Consider the following 21,992-nt stretch of genomic DNA (forward strand, 5'->3'; position numbering starts at 1 on the left):
AGTGTCCAGAAACGTACAAACCTAACTGTAGGAACATAATAAACCTGATAATGGCACCATACATTAATAATTCTGACGTTTCACGTATGGTTATTCGTTCCCTCATAGGCTTCAGCTGCAGTCAGACAAGCAAGGAGACTCCAAAGAACTGAAAGAGGTTAGTTGATATGAGGACATCCATACTCGTACATCACAACAGACAGCTGAGGGATCAGCCCCCGCCCGCCTGATATATTGACCCCGGGGTAGAAGCTAATCTATCAGCCCTGTATTACCAAATCTATAGGTTTATCAACCAGTGTCAATAGGCATCTATCAAATCGGGTCAGTTTTTAAAATGAGAAAGCAGACACACATAATGCGCAGACTTTAATTTACTCATTCGAGCACAAACACACAGTATTCAGATGTGCTGACTCGGGGAGAGGCTGGATGAAACAAATCATAATACAGCACTCTTTATTCTGCTGACTGACACACAGAGAGAAATAAAGGATCTGAATACATCGTGGGTCTGCTGTCATTCGCTGTAAAGCAAACTAGTCTGACTTGAACTATTAGAATTTCTCTTTATTCTGATCCAATAAAAACAGTATGTACAAGGACAGTTTTTACAGCAACACAACATGACTGAAACTGAGGTCCTGCCTGTGGCGCTTCAAACCTTGAGTGATCATTACTGCCGTTAAAGGTTTGCATAGAACAAACTCAAGATGCAAACATCACTATCTGTGAGGCAAAAAAATAAGTTTCTCCAAATCACAGAAACTTCTCCCCTGGGACATTTTGGCATTTAATGTGGGATCGTGAGAAACAGTTGTGTCTTGTTGTAATCACATTTTGACTGGTAGTGGCAGCAGAGTCCAAAACAGCACGGTTTCAGTTCAGAAAGAAAGACACATGCTCAATAAAAAAATAACGTTTAAATACGAGTCCTCTCACCTGTCGTCCTTATAAATAAAAGTGCATGTTTTATGGCGAGCGTGTTGTTTTAATCACCAGGAATGACTCCAACACAACTGTCACATGTTTCTTTCAACACTATCGCAACCATGTGATGGATTACACAACCAAGACTCATGAGAAGCAGAAGGCGAGCACGGTGTGGCCATCGGACACATCCATGACTTTCGGACATCTGCAATAAACCGCCTCGTGCGGTTTGACCTTTAATGGAAAGTGCTGTGCTTAAAGAACACACACATCCACAAACTCAGAGCGTCTTTACAGAGGAGGTACAACATGAAGCTTAAAGACATTCATTATGAACTGAATGAAGCTGTAACGTTACAGTACGATCAGAATGTGTGTAATCTTTACTTACATGAACAACGATATCTATACGTGTCAATCATCGTCATCATTTATGTCTCGCAAAGCCACGTAAATGTAAACCAAACAGCTCAGCTGAAAAATGTGCAACGATTCCTCAAACATCAAAGCTGCCTCAATGACTGGAAAAAGTAAGGTGGCCCCATTTCAGCTCACAGGCATGACGACGTTGAATATAAGCTTACACTAATAAGTAGATACGAGTCCCACTGGGGGCTTTATCACCTCGATTTCTCAATTTGATTTCAAGTCCCAGTAAACTGCAGTCTTGTCTCGGCAGGGTGGACGTCGTATGTTTTTATCCTTCTTTTACTTTTTCATTTGACCATTACTCTTATGTAAAAACCAGCAGGAGCAAAGCAGAAACCAACAAAGTGAGCACTGAAGGATCTGAAAATTTTGTTTAAATTTCTGGTCGTCAGTAGCCCTTCAAACACTGACACTGAAGAACATTAAAGGCCTTGCAGCTCTCATCCGTTCTTTCACGGTGATTTTGAGAATTCATATTTTAATATTAGGCCCTAAAAAAAAACCCATTCTTTAAAGGCCGGTTTGCTTTGACTGAGAAAAAATACTCTCTCTGTTAAACTCAGCTCAGTTGATCGCTGCTTGTTCAATGCTGTTGATGCTACACAGGAGGCAGCTGTGGTTCATCTGCTGCAAAAACTGAAGCATATTTTTATGCTTTTAACATGCACTACAGTACCCATAATGCACTAGTCTCAACATTGTGCCCAAATCCATTCACCGAGGGCACAAAAGTAAAACTGAAGCTGCTCTATTAAAGTGTCTCCTGTGCACAGATGATTCAAAGGTCCCCACCACAGTCAACAATTTCATCTTCCAGCTCCATTATTTAACCAGGATTAATGTAATTTAGGTATAAAACATCCCCCTAAAGACCAACAGATATCACAGACTGCATGTCCATTTTCCTCCACTGTCATAACAGGATTATTTACAATCTGCCCATACAGCCATCCAGTATTGATGAGCTATGCAGCTTAGATGAAACAATGCAGGCTCCTGGTGAAGATGCAGGTCCATCCACGCTGAAATTAGTTATGCAGTATATACATACTCCAGGCAATCCAAAACACTGAGCGTACCAGTACAGAAGACTGCACAGACAAACTTAACTGAATGTGTCATAAACTATCTCCAAAGCTAATTGGATCTACATGTCAGAGGGTGGTCAAATATGCACGCTTGCACATAAATCCTCTGGGTACAAATGGGGAAATGGTACTTTCTCACACAGCAGCAGGGTTTCCCTCTTCTCTCTTTGTTCAACTTAATGTATAAAGGATGTGCAGCTATTCCAGGTATGTGTTTGTATCTCAGTTTGTGTCCCCCGGATGAGCCACTGTGCTCCTGCTCCTCCTCTTAGAGGACCTGCTCCGTGCTGGAGGCAGAGATGTCCAGGAGCCTCCAGGCAGCACTGGGGTTCAGCTCCTCTTGGTCCCGACACAACGCCCACACATACATCATCCTCATCACCTTCTCCTGTTGAGGGAGGAGAAGAGAAGAAACAGTCAATTCCAAAGAGTTTTGCAGACTTCAAACTTTAAATGTAGTGAGTTAATAAATGATCTGGCTTATGATGATATATTTGAGGCTTCTAACATTGCTAACAGTTAATGTTGTTAATATTGCTGCATCAAACCCATAAATGTGAAAGACATTAAAAAAAAAACGGGCCTCTGTTATAGACCACTGATCTGATTTCAGCCTTTTAGTGTTGTTTACTTCCTTGAGGAAGCTTTGATGGTATCCATTGGATTCCCTATTCTAGCACAGTGATCGTGAGTTGACTGACCGGATCTCCTTCCACAATATCTCCTTTGGGGCTGCGAATCACCATGACAACCTGAGCCTGGAAGGTGATGATCAGCACAGGGCCCTGATCCATCATCTTACCCATCGCCAGCTGAAACACAGGGTTACAAAATGAACAGACAAATGAAAGGAGAAAGGGAAAAGCAGAAAACAGGGAAAGAGCTTTGTAATAAAAGCTGCATGATGGTTACCGAGCATCAGGGAGAGCACTTACATCTAAGTTATCGATGTCGAGTACTTTAGACTGGAAGAGAAGCCCCAGAGCTCGGGCCTGCTGGATGGGGTGGGCAAGCTGACTGTAGGTCTGAGTACAAATACACGTAACACACATCTAGCATTAAAACATGCTTCCCACATACTGTATGCCAGCTAAAATGCAATTACTGAAAAATAGGATTGTGTCTTTTTGTAGACATCACAACGTAATAAGCTCTTCTTCTTCACATATGTCCCCTGTATTATGTCAGCACCTGTAGAAACTGCTTTTGTTACCGAGTGGTGTTTAATAACTCACAGCTTCATAGCACCAGTCCTTTAATACCTCCAGCTCGCCACGGATGATCGCCTGCAGAAAGGACAAAGATACCGAATTATAGCTTTAAAAACATAAACAAATCTCACAGGTATTCTTGTGACTTTTAGACAGGATGCTCAAATTATTTTAGCAAATCCCACATCTCATATTTAACCGAGCACAGTAAACTTTAGTGAATTCATTCAAAATCAGAACATGTTGAGATCATTTTCTGCTAGTCTAAATCAAGCCTTCAACTACACTCAGTGCTCTCCTCCTGATATAATCATAAACAGCATTTTATTTCATTTTATCTTTTTTACATAACAAGCATGCAAGACTTACAGAACTGTATCATGAGCTCTTGGATCCCCTCAGTTATCTGAATGATGTATTTAGCTGCTGAACTTGGTTTAAACTCAGTAATCTAACAGCTGAACTCAAACAGAGGACAGGAAATTCATTACTGGATCCGATCAAAACTAGAGTGAAAACTCAGGCTAAATGAACCGAGACTTTCATCAAGTCTCTTCCTAACCTCCACAAAGAAAAGCATTAACGGAAACAGCGCGAGTGAAGACAGACACAGACAGAGGCTGGAGGAACCAGTTTACCTCCAGTATGTTGGGGATGATGTCTTTCTCACACTGTTTGAGGAAAGAATCTTTGTCAAAGCTGGGGTCTGCCTTCAAGATCTCTGTCAGCACCTCGGACATTTCCGTCTTAGAGAAGAGACCGCCTAGGAAACAAAGGCTAAAATCAGAAGCAGCAACAAAAATCACTCAGTACCTCAAATTAAATGTGTAACGTCGAAGCTGGTGAATTTCATCAAATATCTAGAAGATCTGTCAGTACCATGGAGCATGTAGTTAATAGTATTCCTGACTAATCAGAAGATTAATAGGTTTTGGGATAAAAAAGGATTTTTTTTTTTAAATAAGAAGAACAAGATTTGAGGTCTGGCGAGAACAATCAGATAAAAGGCTTTTACAGAAAAAAAGGAACTCCAAATTCAGGATTGAATGTGGTGGAGCATTACCTAGGAAGTCAGTGACTCTGTCAGTTAGAGCTCTGGATGCTCTGATGAGAGCATTGTCACTTTCATCATACTTCATCTTCATCTCGAAGATTCCTGAATGAAACAAAAATGGAGGTTGAACAGGTTAGACATGTCTCCACTGATTACGGCAGGTACATTCTGCACCTGTGCAAACAGCTCATGACTGCACTTCATTATTAGCTGATCATTGAATCTACAGTAAACATTCTACTGCCCCCTGCTGCCATAAAGAGAAATTACATATAAGGATATCACACAAAGCAGGAAAAACCAGACGTTCTTACTGTTAAAAACTACGTTGTTGTCCTTGAAGTCCTTCCACTGCTGGGACCACTTTGAATCCTTGTGAAGAACGACACCCATGGCCTCTCTGAGATTTTAAAATGGAGATAATTCGCCGCATCAGAGAGGTGGGTGTACAACAGCTTGTGTCATTGGACTGGTTTTGAGATCTAACATTTACTCACTCGTTGGCCTCGAACACTCTGGTGTCGTCATCTGCACTTTTAGATGAGAAATCGCTCCTCTTCCTCAGCTGAGAAGGAGCCCTGTAAGGGCCGGCGTCACCGACATCTATCTCCTTCTTCATGGATTCTACACCCTGCAGAGAGTTCGCAGTTTTTAATTATAAACATAATCAGAGTCTAAACCAAAATTTTAATGACATCCAAAAGTAAATTCAAAGTTTAAGCTGCTTCTAAAGAAACAGTTTCTAAAGAAAGCAGTAACAAAAAGCAGCTGAGGAAGGCTTTTGTAAACATTTTATAGTCCAGAACTATTTGCCAAATATGACCTGAATTAACCAACAACTGACTGGTGTCTGAAATCTGCCCTTATGTTCCTGTGACGAAAGATGTGTTAACAACTAAATGCTAATATTCCAAAATCTTCCATTTTCTCCCCTGCTGTAGTGAAAACATCTATAAAGTCTGGCAGACACCTGGATACCAACAACAACGTACAAAAGATGAAGATGAGAGGCATTAATTTGGACATCTATAGACGTCTCGTTTCGTTTTCTGACCTGTGAGATGGCCTTGAACGCGTTGGTCCGGCCCAGTTTTTCTCCTCCCTTGGATAAAGACTCAGCAGAGCCTCTGGCTGTCTTGGTGGCCTCCTCCACACCTTCCTTGATCTTCTTCCCGATGTCACTACGACTCACTTCCTCGAGACTCTTTGATCCAAATGCCACGCAAGCACACAGCAGGTTTCATTTTATTAATGATGTCCAAGTAATGTTTTTTTTAATTGGAAAGCATTTTTAACAACATTACAACTTAATGTGAACTCTTAGTGTGCGATTCCAAATTAAATTATTATATTTTCACGTTGGGGCTGTCAATCAGGTTGGCCTTACCTCCTTAACGGTCTCTGATAGAGAACCCAAGGTCTTCTTAAACACCTCTGATGTCTTCACTGTCTCTGCCTCTATCGATTTCTGATCAGAAATTTTTAAAAAAACAACATTAAAATTCTGGAAAACTAATTAAATATAATAAGCTTGATGATGTTTATCTTTATATATAATATAAATCAAACCAGCTAATGTTCTTACATATTTTCTGCGGGCCTGCTGAAGGGCGTCGGACTCCTCGAGCCTTTTGGCCTCTTCTCTGAACTTCTTTATGTTTTCCTTCATCTCCTGATTCCTACTGAACTCCTGACGAAGGTTATCAACAAACTCTCCCAGAAAACCTTTCCGTCCTGAGGCATATCGCACCTGATGACAAACACAGAGAAGGACTTTAGCTGGACAAACACGTGCACCAATAGAGTGAACAGATTAAGCACATGCTGCGACTGGAACAGTGAAAAAAAGAGAAGAAGAAGAAACAGAACCTATGCACTGCTTTTCATAAAACCTTAAACTAAAAAAGGGCATAAAGATAAGTAATCCCAGGACTTTAAGTTAAAAGAACTGTTTAAATTAACAGGCACAACTCTACATTAGCAGTGATTTAATAAATGAGTATCTTGAGGGTGAAATGGGAGGTGTTGTTGGGTACCTGCACAGCTGCACCTGGGCTCCTCTGCAACCTGTAATGATCTCCCCTCCACACTGAGGAGACCAGAGTCCGGGAGCTGAGAGCCAAGGCATTTCTGCCAATCAGCTGCAACAGACACACAGAATCAGTCAGTCATGGTTAGCTGGGAGGTAAACCGGCACGTAATACCATACTTCTAAAATATATCTCTTCATTTGGTGAAGCTCTAACATGTTCCATGAGTGTGCTTAAAACCTGGTGACTGTGACTAATGCAGCACATCATCATCCTGTCAATAAATAAATAAATGTCTTCTGCCCTAAGTGGGATATTGTCATCCTGACCAGGACAAAATCACAGGACAAATTCAAAATTCATGATCCAGTCTTAATAGATTTCCCGTCTAATTGCTAATATCTGTCCTTTATTTGATAACTTATTTTGATGGTTGTACATTTAAACATGAGAAATTTGGTGAAACATGCTGTGGCAGCAATGATCTGTTTTGGTGCGTTTTATTCTCTGCCTATAACAATGGCATACACACGGTATTACAATTTTCGACCGTTTCTAAAAACGACGAACGCACCATATTCGCTGTCTGTGTAAAATGAAGCGTGATCAAGTTATTTATATTGAAAGGATAGTTCGGTTATTTGTCAGGAGACAGAAGCTAAAACAAGTGGTCACCGCTGCTCTAATTAAAACTGTAACAGCTTTCGTGGTTTTATAGCAGCGAGGTCACTGATCATATTTGCTCTAGTACCTGACTGCACGCAGGCTTCTAAAAGTCGCATTTTAAATGAAATGTGCCACTCAAGCACAGACACACAGAGTCAAAACCTGAGTCAATACAATGGGATGATTTTAAGACCCCGGGAATTAAATAACATTAGTAAACCTCTGCCGTGCGTCTGATGAAACAAGGCCCTTTCTAACGGACATCTCGCGTTCAATTTGCGTAAAACACACTCTAAAGCGCGTTCACGTCACGGGCATAAAGAGACTGATGGCGAAGCCTTGCGAGTTTATTCCCTTAACCAGAGAGTGGGCCCGAGGCTCGGCGACTGCAACGAAGGACGTGAATCTCACTAACCTCGTAGCACCGACATACGGAGGCTGCCATCTTGATCTTGTAATGCGCGGAGAAGCACGTGCGTTCCTGCTGCGGCAGCTGACGCTGTGCTCGACGAATTGGAGCAGAGTTGGTGGGCGGGGAGCGGGGCGGGGCCAAGTGTCAGAAGGACATTAAAGGGAAAGCCACTCAAAAAAAATTCCCCCCCAACTATTAATTATGTCTTTAGAGGAAAATCAAATAATTTGCGTTTTTTTAAAGATACATTTTACTGGTAGTTAAAACTAAAAATATTTGCCACGGACTCATAGGGTCTAAATGGGTTTAATGCGAAAGCACACCAATGTATGCGTCGTGTAATCACCACTGAAGAATATGTGCAGATGTCTATAAAAATATCTAAAGACACAGAACATAACAATAATAAACAATTACATAAAAGAAACACTTTATTTAAAAAATACACACCTTATCACACTTCTCTTTTATGCAAATGGGATATCATATTATCTACAATATCTATTTTATCTACATTGACTTTTAGGTAATTTTATGTAAATGCACAGTCCCCAATTTCTCACTTTTTTCTCTCTCTATGCAGCATAACGTTTTCTAAAATTTAGCTTTCGAATCTCCTAAAATGTTTCAGTAGCCAGTAATGTATTGTTGGTCTTAATTATATTATTGTGTGCTGTGAATAGTACCCCTGTTTTGCACACACACTCTCACACGCGCCACATAATGTTAGCATAATGTCTAAAGATAATTTAAGTGCCTTGACCTTGTTATTCATTCAGAATTAAACACTCCTCTGAATGTGGGGACCAGATGAATGGTAGATATCTGCTGGCATACCAGTAAAGCTCGCCCCCCGGAGGAAACTATGCGAACTGCAGGGACTCCTCCCCTCCCTCTGCAGAGTTGGGAGCTCTCCCCTTCTGCGGTCAGCTCGCCTTGACAGCCAACACTGGCGCAGAGTCTGAGTACAAACCTTTACCATATTTTTCTGGCATATAGCGAAAATTCATACCCATACTTTCCACACATCCTCTTCCGGAGACAAGCGCTGCAGCGGCCTCGTCTAGAATGGGGAACCGAGACGATGAATACGATTTCTTGTTCAAAGGTAAAAAAAAAAAAAAAAAAAAAGAAAGAAAAAGAAAAAGAAAGAAAGAAAGAAAAGAAAAAGAAAAGAAAGAAAAAAGATGACTGCATTCCCCTTTACACAGGCTCACATCGACTAAGCAGAGCTTTATGAATGCTTTATGTCTTACTGTGTCTGTGCTGTGAGCAGCTGTGTGCATTTTTTTAAAGGAAACGGAGTTTTTTCTGGGAAACTGCCCGGATGATAGTCGGTTCGTGTTATTACAATATAATGCTGTCATTGTGACATTACAGCGCCCGCAGTTATATTTATAGGTAAAGGACGCAACACCCTGCGCGTGCTCAGCTTTTTAAAAATATATAAATAACCGAGCATAGCATGATTGCACGTTGGAGAATTTCCACCTTTATTGGATCATATTTAATTTTTTTCTCAATCCTGTTCATGAGGCTGATTGAAGGCCTATTAGCCTCTACCTCTTACTGATCAATACGCTTCATCGCCAGATCAGGATGGTCCTCAGACAGTCTTATTGACACTGTGAATGCAGCAGCTTAATGTCTTTTGTTGTCATGTCAGGCAGTGGGCCTGGTGGATTGTCTGAAGCGGTACCAGACTCCAGACTCGGGTCAGTGTTTATCTTCTCAGATGGATCCAGAATGCCTTCCTTTGATCGTGATATCAGCTCCTGTGGCACATTAACATCCCAGGCCTGTATAAGCCAAAAGGCCATTTAGATGTAACAAAGTATCCTCTGTGGGATGAATAGGGCATCTGCCGGAGGCGAGGGCTCTCTCTCTCTCCCTCTCTCTCTCTATGCTCCAACCATCTTCTGTGTACACGGCCGAAACAGGAAGGGCAAGGCGGCCTTAAACTGTCGATTCAGGTTTTGATGAAGCCTGTTATCAGCTTCCTGCAGCCCGGGGCAGCGTGATGTCGTCAGGGACAAAGTTCGGCTCTTTTTTCCGTTTGTCGAAGGACAGGGGAATAAACCGAGTAAAGCCTGGTTACCTCAGTGCTCTCAGCGGTTTATTTCATATCACAGCCCTGACTGTGTTTTACCCCGACTAACCTCTGGATTGGTGAAATGCCACAATCATTTCAAAGGTGTGATAATGAGCAGTTTATTTTGTTTAGCACATGTTTAGTATTTTCATCAGTGTAAAAAAAAAGGCTGATAGTATTGTTTAGTTTCCTGGTGGTTTTATATAGAATGTTCACGCATCATAACATCATTGTTTACAGTGGACCTCCCCTCAGGAAGTACAAGACCTGCATTCTTTTGTGTGGATGATTTTTTTTGTCTGTACACAAGCTTTGCAGTTGTTTTGTTGCTACATGTGGCAGAGAACCCAATCATATTACAGAGGCTCTAAAAAAAGAGTTACATAGAACTGCTGCACACTGCACCCTGGTACATTTATGTTTCCATCTGACCTTCATCAGATATATGAAGGCCCAAAAATGCTATTTTCGTGTTTAAATGTGTGATGAAGATAAATGAAACCGACACATTTTAAACACTATTGAGTTATAACACACTAAGCATCTTGACTTCAGCGTTTTATTCCGTCATTTCTTTTATTATTCAGAAAGGATTTTTGGCCTTACAAAAACAGAAAGCCCCAGGCTTCCACTGACACCATGATTTAGAGTCATTGCCTTATATCCATCCATCTTCTTCCACTTATCCACTTCAGGGTCACGGTGGAGCTGGAGCCTATCCCAGCTATCATAGTGTGAGAGGGAGGGTTCACCCTGGAGAGGTTGCCAATCTGTCACAGGGCCTAACACACAGAGACAGACAGCTATTCACACTCATACCTACAGAATCAGAATTAACCTCTTTGGACTATGCGAGGAAGCCAGAGTACCCAGAGAGAACTCAGACAAAGGACAACATTAAACTTGGATTTGAACCCAGGACCTTGTTTTGAGGCAAAAGTGCTAACCACCACATCGCTGTGCTGCCCATTGCTTTGTAACATTTCCTGGATTTGAGAACACGGGGCCCATCCCCTGCCTCTCCCATCCCACACTAATACAATCATCTTCTCTTTTTTCTCTTCACAGTTGTGTTAATTGGAGACTCGGGTGTGGGGAAGAGCAACCTGCTCTCTCGATTCACACGAAATGAGTTCAACCTTGAGAGCAAGAGCACCATTGGGGTGGAGTTCGCCACGCGCAGCATCCAGGTGGACGGCAAGACGATAAAGGCTCAGATCTGGGATACAGCAGGACAGGAGCGCTACAGGGCCATCACCTCAGCGTGAGTCCGATGTAGTGTTGTGCACATGCATCTGCACGTCGCCTCTGCATTGCAATCAACGAAGACACCATAAACTATACAGACAAGAAGACTTTTGTACAGCAGTAACAGAAAGATCACTATTGTTGAGAATGTGTAATTTTGTTTTTAATTAATACAAAAAAGAGTGGGGTGAAATATGTGTCTTTTTGTGGGCCAACAGGCAGCCTGGGAATTCACTCTTAACATCCATGTTGGGTGCTGTTACAGATACTACAGAGGAGCGGTGGGAGCGCTGCTAGTGTATGACATAGCCAAACACCTGACATATGAAAATGTGGAACGCTGGCTGAAGGAGCTGCGAGACCACGCCGACAACAACATCGTCATCATGCTGGTTGGCAACAAGAGTGATCTGCGCCACCTCAGAGCCGTGCCCACAGACGAAGCCCGCGCCTTTGCAGGTACTGCTGCAGAAAGGTTATTGGTACAGTGATGTTTCACTCTTGCTAAATCTGTTTTCTTTCCCATTCCCCAGAAAAGAACAATCTGTCTTTCATAGAAACTTCAGCCTTGGACTCAACAAATGTTGAAGAAGCCTTCAAAAATATCCTTACAGGTAGGTGTGCTTGTGAATGGAGGTTGAATGCCAGAGCTCCACATGTCACCAGAATATTAAAAAAAGATCAAATCACACACACAATGAGGCATGAAACCTTTGGTTGATATGCAGTAGATTCAGAGAGGATAGTTCTTTTTGGTAGCTTAACTTTTTTATTCAATTCAATTCAATTCAATTCAATTTTATTTATATAGCGCCAAATCACAACAAAAGTCGCCTCAAGGCGCTTCATAGATACAGAGAAAAACCCAACAATCACATGACCCCCTATGAGCAAGCACTTTGGCGACAGTGGGAAGGAAAAACTCCCTTTTAACAGGAAGAAACCTCCGGCAGAACCAGGCTCAGGGAGGGGCGACCATCTGCTGCGACCGGTTGGGGTGATAGAAGGAAGACCTTTATAAAGGTTTTTTTTTTTTTTAATAATAAACTATATTAGTCGGGTACTGAGTGAGGAGCTGTAAAACTACCTCCTCACATCCCACATTAGTGGTTGTAAAGGTAAATTATGCAAGCTTTTAGACTGGGAGAGAAAGCTGATGTTTTCCATTTCATCTTTTCGAAAAACAGAAATTTACCGCATCGTATCGCAGAAGCAGATTGCCGAGCGGTCTGCCCATGACGAGTCCCCGGGAAACAACGTGGTGGACATCAGCGTGCCGCCGACCACAGATGGCCAGAGAGGAAGCAAACTGCAGTGCTGTCAGAACCTGTAACCCATTGCAACGGTCCCCTCCTTACCTGGGTCAGTTATTAATTGAAATCGACAGTGTTGACATGCTTCCATCTGCTCGGGATGCAACGTTGTCTGAATCTGCACTTTTTAGAAATCAGTGGAAGCAGTTCCTTTATGCCACTAACGATCAATCTCAGAGAGAAGTGTTTGAATTGATTTCAAGTTGTAATCTGACCCAGGAACAGTCTGCTACATTCAAGTGCAAAAACAGGACTGAAGGTACCACCTAAGCAGCTACCACAGTTAACCCCGACGGCGTAGCAGAATAGCCTTTCCTGACACCTTATAAGCCTAGTCATCTGCCTGTTTGACAGTTAATGCAACACACTTGGAGGTCTGGGTTTCCAATCCTGTTTGATCTGTATCAGCAGTCCTGTTTTTGGGCTTCTCTCCTCCTCCTTCAGTCATCTCAAAAGTGGTTGTGACGCTGCTGGCGCTTATTTCATTTGTGTAAAATATATTCTTTTTCTGTTTTGATTTTGATAGCTTGTCTGCTCACACACATTATATTAATGCCATGAAATTAAATTTTACAATATTATTTACCGCCTCCTCTGTATTTTTTTTCTAGCAATATACACAAAGTGACATGCTGAATGTCTAGACCACTATCTCACTTCACATTACTGACTGCTGATGCATCAGTAGCCTTTGTTAGCAGGGTTTAACTTCTGCTTCGGGTAAAATTGAAGCTACTTTTTGTACATTCATTGGCCATTTATTACGTATACCTGTTCAACTGCTCGTTAAACACAATTATCCAATCACATTGCAGTTCATGGCAACATTTAGAGCAGAGGTAGGCAAATCCAGGCCTCAAGTGTCCTGCAGGTTTTAGATATCACCCTGTGTCAACACACCTGAATCAAATGATTAGTACATTCCCAGGCCTCTGGAGAACCTCAAGACATGTTGAGGAGGTCATTTAGCCATTTGAATCAGCTGTGTTGGCTCAAGGACACATCTAAAACCTGCAGGACACCAGCACTCGAGGCCTGGAGTTGCCTACCTGTGATTTAGAGAATTGTCAGGATGACCTGCTGAAATCCAACCTAAGCATCAGAATTAGTGAAGAAAGGTAGTTTTTGGTGCCAAACAGGCCAGGCTGAGTATTTCAGAATCTGCTGATCTACTGGGATTCTCCCACGCAACTATTTATCTCTAGATAGATATCCAATAAGTGGCAGTTCTCTGGAAGATAATGTCTTGTTGAGGTCAGAGGAAAACAGCCAGAAGGCAACAGTAACTCAAATAAACACATCTTACAAAGTATGCAGAAGAGCATTTCTAAACACGCAGCATGTCCAACCTAGTAGTGGCAGACGAGCCCACCAGGTGCCATTGCTGTCAGATAAAAACAGGAAATTTAGATTAAAATTAGGACGGGCTCACCAAAATTGGACAACAGCAGACAGGAAAAATCTTGAACAGTCCGATGACTTTCAATTTGTGCTGTGACATACAGATGCCAGGGAAAACAACATGAAAGAATGGATCCATCATTCCTCAGATCAACAGTTCAGGCTGGTGTTGTAGGTGTAATGTTGTGGGGATATTTTCTTGGGACACTTGGGGCCTTGGTACCAAATGATTAACAAAATAAGCCTACATGTTGACTTTATGCCATGAAGAGTTAACACTGAATTAACACAGTTCTAAAGGCAACGGCAAATAAAAGTGATCCAAGAACGTCGGGTATTATTGTAAGGTCTTGGCTGTACAATATAAAAGGCTTTTTACTATATGCGTAAATAAAATTGAATTGAATTAAAAATAAGTGTACACTGGGTGTACACAGGTCTGAAAGAGTTATTTAAATTGTGTCATCTGAGTAGCTAAAAGAGGAAATCGCTATTTAAGGTAACCACTAACTCATTTTCAGTCTGAAAAACAGCTAAACACTTCTTTATTTGGTGGTGGTGAGGGGGTGTCTAAAGACAGGTTGGGAACCACGACTGTATTACTTGGCAAATAAATATATTTAAAAACATGTGTTTAAGGTCAAACCCTAACTATGGCATGAAAAACAGGTTCAGTGAACTTCCTTTCTGAAATATAGCGAAGTACAATATAGCTTAAAAAGGAAGTATATATGCTTCAGACAGTACTTCAGTAAATGTACTTTCGATCATTGGTTACATTCACTGTACAAAATGCACATGCACAATTTCCCAACACAAACATATTAAACAGGAGATCGGTTCATTTTTAGATTGTGGTATAACTCACAGTTTATTCAGTCATCTTCTCTGTGGAATAAGAAAAAGAAAAGAGCACAAAGATCACCCACATCCGAGTCCAGGAGTCCCTCATGTTTTATTGCACAATAACCCAATTTTCCAGGGGACTGCAGCAGGAAGACTACAATAACACAAAATACTTTGTCTAACAAATGCTGCATATATCGATTGACATCTCAGAACACGTTTGCCTTTGTGGACCTTTACGAAGCACCAGTCTGCTCTGGTACACCTGTGTTTTTAATCCATTAATGTCACGTTTCCCAAAGCTGTATTCTGCTCTTTTTAAAATTGCATCACTTGTGATGTAAGACATTACTACTGGTCGTTGCTAGGCAGCTCAATTGATGAATGGTGCATTTACAAGTGGAGCAGGGCTGTTTGCTAATGCACTTTTATGACAGTAGAAGAAACAAAATCTGATTAAAATGTAAACATGATTCCACACCTTCAACACTCGTGTCCTGTACGTTACTGCACTGCCATCCACCAGCTGGAGTTAGTGTTATCCCATATACTACAATGCCCACTGGCCCCCGTGACAAGTGTGAATAATACACGAGACCTGCATCAACAGGAAAGTGATTTGGTTTCCACTCTTCAGACAGCAATGGAAAAAAAGAACAAAGAAAAAAGCTTTTCCTGGAAAAATGAAGAAGGGTTCAGATTATAGACAAGGACAGTGGTATGAACAAATGTTGCTCCCTACTTGTTAAAAGCAGAACAAAAGAAAAGATTATTCACAGAGTTTGTCAAAAAATGTTTTTTTGTTTTTTTAGATTATTATCCTCCGCCGGGCTATTGCTTGCCCATTGTTCCAAAACAGCTAAATACGTGGTGAAGGGGCTTGGGGGAATTATAGGTAGTGAATATGTTTCATATTATACTGTAGTAGCATGCTGAATCAGTTATATTCTGCTACATTAGCTCGTGTCTTAGTATTTCATAAGTTTGTGACAATGACTTAAAGTCCGGCTGATTAGTCCATTTTCCATGTGTCCAGGCATTCGCATCCTGGCACTGTTCGTTTTCATCAACAACGACTCCTGAATGAGTTCAAAAAGTTCAAAACCACTTTTGTGGCTAGCCAATACCATAGTAGTTTACATCAAGTGCTTTAATAAAGAAAACAGAAGGGGAAGGAAAAAAAGCAGTTCTTCCCTCAGAATGGTCCATATGAAGTGCAAAAGTTCATTAATATGATTAATTTTGTTTTTAGAGAGTGCTTCAGCGGGCTCTATTTTAAATATTCCACTTGCCCCTGCTCAGCACTCATACGATGGTCTCGTCAGTCATTTTCTTGGTCGACTTGGTTGGCACCGAGCGTTGGGTAGTGTGTGCCCCTTTCATGTCGGGCATTAACAGGCGCACTTTCTGATTGGTCCTCCTCCACTCCGAGTACAACTGACAGTGATACCGAAATGACACCTGAGAGTGAATGAAAAGAAAAAGGGAGGGGGCGAGACAAGAGGTAACAAAGGACAGAAAGACAGATATCAATAAAATTAGCACAAAGATATCTGAGAGAGTAGTACAGATGCAGCACAGCAACTACTGCACAACAGGGAACTGAAACCTGAGTAGAAAGGCCGAGCTTTCACAGTCAGTTTGACATTTTCAATAACAATAAAAGGAAAATACTTAAAAAAAAAAAAAAAAGCCATTTAATTTACCAAAGCCCAGTTTTAGACCCTGTTAAAAACTCCAGCTAACGAAAGGTGTAGAGTAAAGCCAACTTATTGTCAGTATTTGCAGTCAGCTATGCATGTATGTGCAGGCGTTCTGTTTCTGTTCCAACACTCAAATGAACTGCTCCAGGCCACAATATACTCCACATGCCTTCACATGTCTCCACAACTGACTGAAGCTGTACCCAGAAACGATACTGTAATGTCTACAATAATCAAGGTAAGAACAATTACCTGGACGTGTGCTTGTCTTGGTATCATAACTGAAAATCAAAGCTTTAAATATCTAAACTATTAAAAAAGGGGCTTTGATTTCTAAACTACCTTATAAACACTTGGATCTACTTATGGATCTACAAAAGCCAAAGAGGGGAACCCCCCCCCAAAAAAACAAAAAACATTCTGCAGTTGGTTACCAGTGTCCAAAGGATGTAGATGGTGAAGAGGGCGATGGTGAGGGCAATAAGGCCAACAGCTTCGAGTCTGCTCTTCAGCTGCAGGTGGTCCTGTGCGCCCCTCAGACACAGCCAGCCGGAGATAGCTGCCAGGGGTGTGATAAGAAGGAAACAGGCCATGTCGCAGAGCAGAGTGCGCTTCTCACTGCGAGGGCCCGGGTCCTTCAGCCACTGCAAAAGACCAAAATGGGGAGGTCAATGATGCGCCTGAATCGAGCACATTAAATGATTAACTGATGTGTCTTAGATTATAAAAACAAGAATGAGCTTTAAAGAGGAGTGAGCTGCCTGCATGAAGTAATTAATAAAGCCATAAAAAGAGTATTCTAACCGAACACTATTCACACAAGGTCAAGCAAAACAATCCTCAGTACACGCAAATGATCCCACTTGCTAAACATGTTACTTGCTGGCACAGATACTTAATGGCTTAAATGAAATCTTCCAAATGCTTACAAAGCTGAAAATATCAGTACAAGGCAAAAGAAGAAATAATCTCCTTGCTTTAGACAAAGCTCATGGCCGTCCATCTCGTTAGCCTCTTATTGAACCGAGGTTGGAGCCTATACCACCTGACATTAGGGAAGAGGTGGGATACACCCAGTCAATCACAGGTCTCATACAAAGAAACAAACAGCCATTCATGCTCGCACTGAGCCATACAGTCAATTCAGAATCACCAATTAACCTAACAAGCGTTTGTGGACAGTGGGAGGCAACCGGAGCGCCCAGAATAAACCCACACACTAACCGCTTTTTATAAAAAACCATAAACAAGAGAAATGAATTCACACAATAAAACTTTTCTAACCTGAGTGAGTGGCTGTGGTCGCCGTTCAATAGTGAACTCAGTGTGACAAAGTTCACAGTAGCTGGTGTTGGAGGATGACAGCCACTTCTCCAAACAGCTTTTATGCACTTTACCCAGAGTACCAGTGCAGTCGCAGGGCGAGAGCAGCGTCTCTCCTCCAGCTCCCTCGTGACAAATCCGACACATACCCACGTCGCTGTGCGAGAGACAGCAGAGCATTGAAGACAGAAAAGTAACAATAACATATACACAGTTTAATTACACTACATTTATTTGGCTACCATGCGTGTTTCTCACTCCCTTACCTCTGTGAGCTCACCGCTTTGACCACGGTGGAGAGTGGGCGGCCATCTTTAGCCGTAACCTTGGCAATGTACTGGGCCTGCGCGGTGGAGTCAGTCTCCTCGGTATCCTTGGAGGCATCGGATTCGGCAGTGCCAGAATAATCACAAAGGGAGCCGGGTAGGTGACAGCAGCCTGACGAAGACATAGTCAGCTGAAGGTGACAGCGACGCAGATGAAGGCGGAGGCGAATTTGAAAGGAGCTCTGATCCAAAAGGTGATGTCCAACTCCACTTCTTCTCCTCCACCTACAAAGCTACCGCCTAGTGGATGCTGGAAAAGATGAAGACACAAAGTATGGTTGGCTTAGATTATTACTTTATGCTCTTAATTTTCCCGAATATGAATAGTGATGGTTAGCATGAATACATGCACATATAAATGCACATAAATGTCTGCTTTCACTGCCAACACTGCTAGCTCACTGGTATTCTTGATCTGCAGCTGGTTCTTTAGTCAAAATTACATAAAAACCTTTTTAAAAAATAAACGAATAACATAAAAGCTTGTACTATATTTAAAGCTATTAGGCTGCTGTATACTTTATTTATGCCCAAGGTTGGCTACTTTTAATTCAATTCATCTGCACAATCACAGGCAGGATTTAAAGTGGCCTGCAAAGCTTTACAGCTATTCTGATTCAAAGCAGGCCTATGAATTCTAGTGATATTATCCCATCAATTATTGATAACAAAAATGATTCTAAAAAGTATTTCCTTGGTTTTTCTTTTTAGTATTAAGACTTCATATATACAAAAACATGTTATAATAGTGTAATAAAAAATGCAATGTTAAAATACAGAATAATCAGAAATGCTGTAATACTTTAACCTGTCACTTTTTCTCATGTACAATAACACAGCATACCACAAACCACCACCCTATGAACACATTTAAACTGAAAATTGTTTACATATTTATGACTTTTCAAAATTTTTATTTCTCTCTATATACTTTTTGGTAGTTTTTAAACTTGTTAATATTGTTAAATTTTCAGATGTTTAGTGATTTGTTTGTTTTTTCTCGTCAAACGAATTACATTGTAATATTAACCCAGCCTCAACTTAAATATATAAATATAAAATATAAAAAGTGCCAAACGTGACATATTAGGTACTGGTGTGAGTTGCAGCCCTGAAAAAACGTTTGAATATTTTACTCCAAAAAAAAAAAAAGTCTCTTAATAACTAGTATCTGGCTTCAACAAACTCTGAGGGAAGCACACTGCGGTGTAGATATACATTTCAGATAGACCCTAAGGACACTAGGAGTGGGATCAGGGTGGCCGTGTGTTACCCATACCTGTCCCTGCAATAGTCGTGCAATGTGATATAGTCAACAACGCAATCTTATGTAGCTGCCTTAAAAAAAGACTAAAGACAAATCACAAAAGACAGTGTGCCAATATACTCGTGTATTTAAAGGTGCACAAACAAGCTTCCTGATGTTACCGTTATGACTTAGTACTGTTATCGACACGTTACACATCAAAGGCTAGATCAAAATCCGACTCTATTTCTGGTACATGACTGAGTTGCTTAAAATTTCCCAGCTGACATTAATTATGCCGTACATGTCCATATCCGCGATACAGTAACGCTAACGTGCAGCGCCGACGAAAGCTAATTTATTTAATAAAGCAACGTACGTGTACAGAACATAACCAGAGGCCAGCGAACAAGCTGGGATATGATACTTGTATAGAAAGTCCCATCGCTGTGGTCAAAAACACAAACAGGCTGTAGCGTAAATATACTCACCCGACGGCCTGCCTTTTCTCGGCTGGCCTTGGCCCTGCGTTGGCCAGACACAAGCTAGCTGAGCTAACTGGACAGCTCTAGCTACAAACTATGACATTGACGTCTAAACAGAAGCTGACGATAGAAGGGGATACAGAAGACGATCGTGTGCGCTGCATCCTCTCCATGGCTGGTAGTGCAAATCACTGGGGTAATTTTCCTCTTTTTTTAGTGCGGAAAATACACGGCTGCCAGGATCATTGGAGTCAGCTAACGAGGCTAACTGACTAGCAACGGGCAAGCCTACCTCGGTATCCCTCAGCTGTGGATTAGTCACGTGACACAATGGTGCCTTCATCGTCATTAGCGACGTTTTAGTGCTACATGGTTACATACATGTTCGGGGACATAGTATCAAAATAGGGATAGATGGAATATGTTGTCAGAGTGAGTGAGTAAAAGTGGGACTGCTGAAAAATTTGATGATAAAGAGTGTATATAATCACTTTTGTTTATTAACTCAAAGTTACTCAGCAGCACAAAGAAACTTAAAACGAAAGGGATATATATTCCGAGCATTTTGTTATGGCACAAACACCGTTTTATCGATTAGAAAATCAGGCTAAATGCCCTACAGTTCCAACAATACAAGTTCTGAATGTACTTTTTATTAAAGTGTTTCAGTTTCTTTTCCCTTTCGTTTTTCTTTTAAACGATCATTACTTGTTTGATTTCAATGACGGAACAGTTATTAATCTTGTCCTGGAAACATCTGTATTAAACTATGTCAGAATAAAACCGTTAGGTGGCAGCATTTAGTTAACCCTCTCAGATTGTTCCCTGGTCCACCGGTGGTGGCGCTGTTATTCCAAAATTTCGTTCCACTGAAATTTTAAAGGTTCCACAGGGGTTTAGCGTCAGCATGAGAAGTTAAGGGACGTGACAAATCGTCATTATTTTACGCGTCGGGAGTGAGAACGGGTTGCAAAACATGGGTAAAGTTGATTTATGGACTCTAGCCTTGCGTGTCATGATAAAATATACGAGTAACAGTCAAAATGGCTTGTTCAGTTTTGCAGCTGAATCTTGAAAGCTAAACCAACCTGTGGAAACGGGATGAAGATGTGGCGCAACCAAAGAAATTCAACATTTGTTCCAGAAACAACACCTAAAAATAGCCATTTGACACCTGCAAAAAATAATTCTGAGGTAGACTACTTTTATTGTTAAGTATCTAAAATTTGTGCTGCTCCTTCTACTTTTATAAAGAAAAAGTTGTTTTCCCTACTTCCCTATATTCATTCTCAAGTTAGTGCTTTGGAAAACCTAAGTGAGCATATAAATACCAGTATGATGCAAAATTGCTAAGCCACCCCCCATTTCTTTATAGTTTGCTTAAAGGAGTCAGATTTTCTTGCACATTTTAAGTGGTCTTTAGCAACAATTTTTCAAGCTTTATGGCTTTAAAAGGTTTTCTTTAGACTGGCTGTTTTTTTTAATCGCTCTTTCTCAATCTATTCCTTGTAGCTGACCATCTTCAGAGGAATGTATTTGTTTATGAAGCCACATACTACTGACCTATGAATCTTTCAAGCATACAAAAGTACATAGCTCAGGGGATGGACCAGTGTTGTGTCTACACATAAAAGAAAGCTAACCAAAGATCCAATTTCAAACGGTATCTCTAGGTGTTTCTTTTTCTTTAGTTGAATCTATGAAAATCTTGTTTATTATGTTTAGACACAACACTGATCCATTCAATTTAATTGTATTTTTATAGATCCAAATTTGGGGCGACTGTGGTTCAGGGACTTGGGAAGCTCATCTTGTAACCGGAAGGTTGCCGGTTCGATCTGTCTTGGTCCTTGTGTCCTTGGGCAAGACACTTCACCTCCCTGGCCAGAGGAGCCAATTGCGCGATATGGCAGCCTCGCCTCTGTCAGTCTGCTACAACTGTAGCTTACCTCCACCAGTGTGTGAATGTGAGAGTGAATGAATAGTGGAATTGTAAAGTGCTTTGAGGGTCCCGAAAAGCGCTATATAAATGCAATCCATTATTATTAAATCACAACAACAGTTGCCTCAAGGTGGTTTATATTTTAAGGCAAACACTCTACAATAATAGAGAGAAAACCCCCAAAATCAGATGATCCCCTATGAGCAAACACTTGGCAACAGTGGGAAGGAAAAACTCCCTTTTA

The 21,992-nt window shown here is 41.2% G+C and overlaps 3 protein-coding genes across 3 annotated transcripts; 1 reads left to right on the forward strand and 2 right to left on the reverse strand.

Moving 5' to 3' along the window:
• Positions 1–356: 356 nt before the first annotated feature.
• Positions 357–7,934, reverse strand: LOC146367430 (mitochondrial import inner membrane translocase subunit TIM44-like). Its single transcript, XM_084911874.1, has 13 exons — positions 7,827–7,934; positions 6,752–6,856; positions 6,301–6,465; positions 6,103–6,183; positions 5,770–5,919; positions 5,213–5,346; positions 5,030–5,115; positions 4,725–4,817; positions 4,300–4,424; positions 3,686–3,736; positions 3,386–3,475; positions 3,152–3,262; positions 357–2,838 (listed from the first exon to the last, which is right to left on the reverse strand). The coding sequence occupies exons 1-13, from the start codon at positions 7,854–7,856 to the stop codon at positions 2,719–2,721; spliced, it is 1,341 nt and encodes a 446-aa protein (XP_084768000.1). The 5' UTR covers positions 7,857–7,934; the 3' UTR covers positions 357–2,718.
• A 773-nt stretch (positions 7,935–8,707) lies between these two features.
• LOC146367431 (ras-related protein Rab-11B-like) lies at positions 8,708–13,057 on the forward strand. The gene is made up of 5 exons (XM_084911876.1): positions 8,708–8,931; positions 10,984–11,179; positions 11,429–11,622; positions 11,697–11,777; positions 12,351–13,057. Exons 1-5 carry the CDS (start codon positions 8,892–8,894, stop codon positions 12,494–12,496), a joined length of 657 nt encoding a protein of 218 aa, XP_084768002.1. The 5' UTR covers positions 8,708–8,891; the 3' UTR covers positions 12,497–13,057.
• A 1,756-nt stretch (positions 13,058–14,813) lies between these two features.
• Positions 14,814–20,137, reverse strand: LOC146367432 (E3 ubiquitin-protein ligase MARCHF2-like). Its single transcript, XM_084911875.1, has 5 exons — positions 19,813–20,137; positions 18,016–18,325; positions 17,711–17,906; positions 16,861–17,070; positions 14,814–16,184 (listed from the first exon to the last, which is right to left on the reverse strand). Exons 2-5 carry the CDS (start codon positions 18,198–18,200, stop codon positions 16,029–16,031), a joined length of 747 nt encoding a protein of 248 aa, XP_084768001.1. The 5' UTR covers positions 18,201–18,325; positions 19,813–20,137; the 3' UTR covers positions 14,814–16,028.
• Between the last annotated feature and the right edge of the window lie 1,855 nt (positions 20,138–21,992).

Source organism: Perissodus microlepis, chromosome 18 (assembly GCF_051167445.1).
Source record: "Perissodus microlepis isolate ML-2025 ecotype Zambia chromosome 18, ASM5116744v1, whole genome shotgun sequence".
Taxonomy (NCBI): domain Eukaryota; kingdom Metazoa; phylum Chordata; class Actinopteri; order Cichliformes; family Cichlidae; genus Perissodus; species Perissodus microlepis.

What these genes read in the sequence shown, in the direction of transcription:
- LOC146367430 (XM_084911874.1), bottom strand. Translation starts at nt 7,856, where the DNA reads ATGGCAGCCTCCGTATGTCGGTGCTACGAG. An exon ending in CAGAGTCACTGACTTCCTAG is followed by an intron (nt 4,425 to 4,724) that starts GTAATGCTCCAC and finishes TTTGTTTCCTAG; the next exon opens with GCGGTCTCTTCTCTAAGACG. An exon ending in TCGACATCGATAACTTAGAT is followed by an intron (nt 3,263 to 3,385) that starts GTAAGTGCTCTC and finishes CCTGTGTTTCAG; the next exon opens with CTGGCGATGGGTAAGATGAT.
- LOC146367431 (XM_084911876.1), top strand. Translation starts at nt 8,892, where the DNA reads ATGGGGAACCGAGACGATGAATACGATTTCTTGTTCAAAG. An exon ending in TACAGGGCCATCACCTCAGC is followed by an intron (nt 11,180 to 11,428) that starts GTGAGTCCGATG and finishes GTGCTGTTACAG; the next exon opens with ATACTACAGAGGAGCGGTGG. An exon ending in CTTCAAAAATATCCTTACAG is followed by an intron (nt 11,778 to 12,350) that starts GTAGGTGTGCTT and finishes TTCGAAAAACAG; the next exon opens with AAATTTACCGCATCGTATCG.
- LOC146367432 (XM_084911875.1), bottom strand. Translation starts at nt 18,200, where the DNA reads ATGTCTTCGTCAGGCTGCTGTCACCTACCCGGCTCCCTTTGTGATTAT. An exon ending in GACCACAGCCACTCACTCAG is followed by an intron (nt 17,071 to 17,710) that starts GTTAGAAAAGTT and finishes GGTCTTTTGCAG; the next exon opens with TGGCTGAAGGACCCGGGCCC. An exon ending in TCTACATCCTTTGGACACTG is followed by an intron (nt 16,185 to 16,860) that starts GTAACCAACTGC and finishes ATTCACTCTCAG; the next exon opens with GTGTCATTTCGGTATCACTG.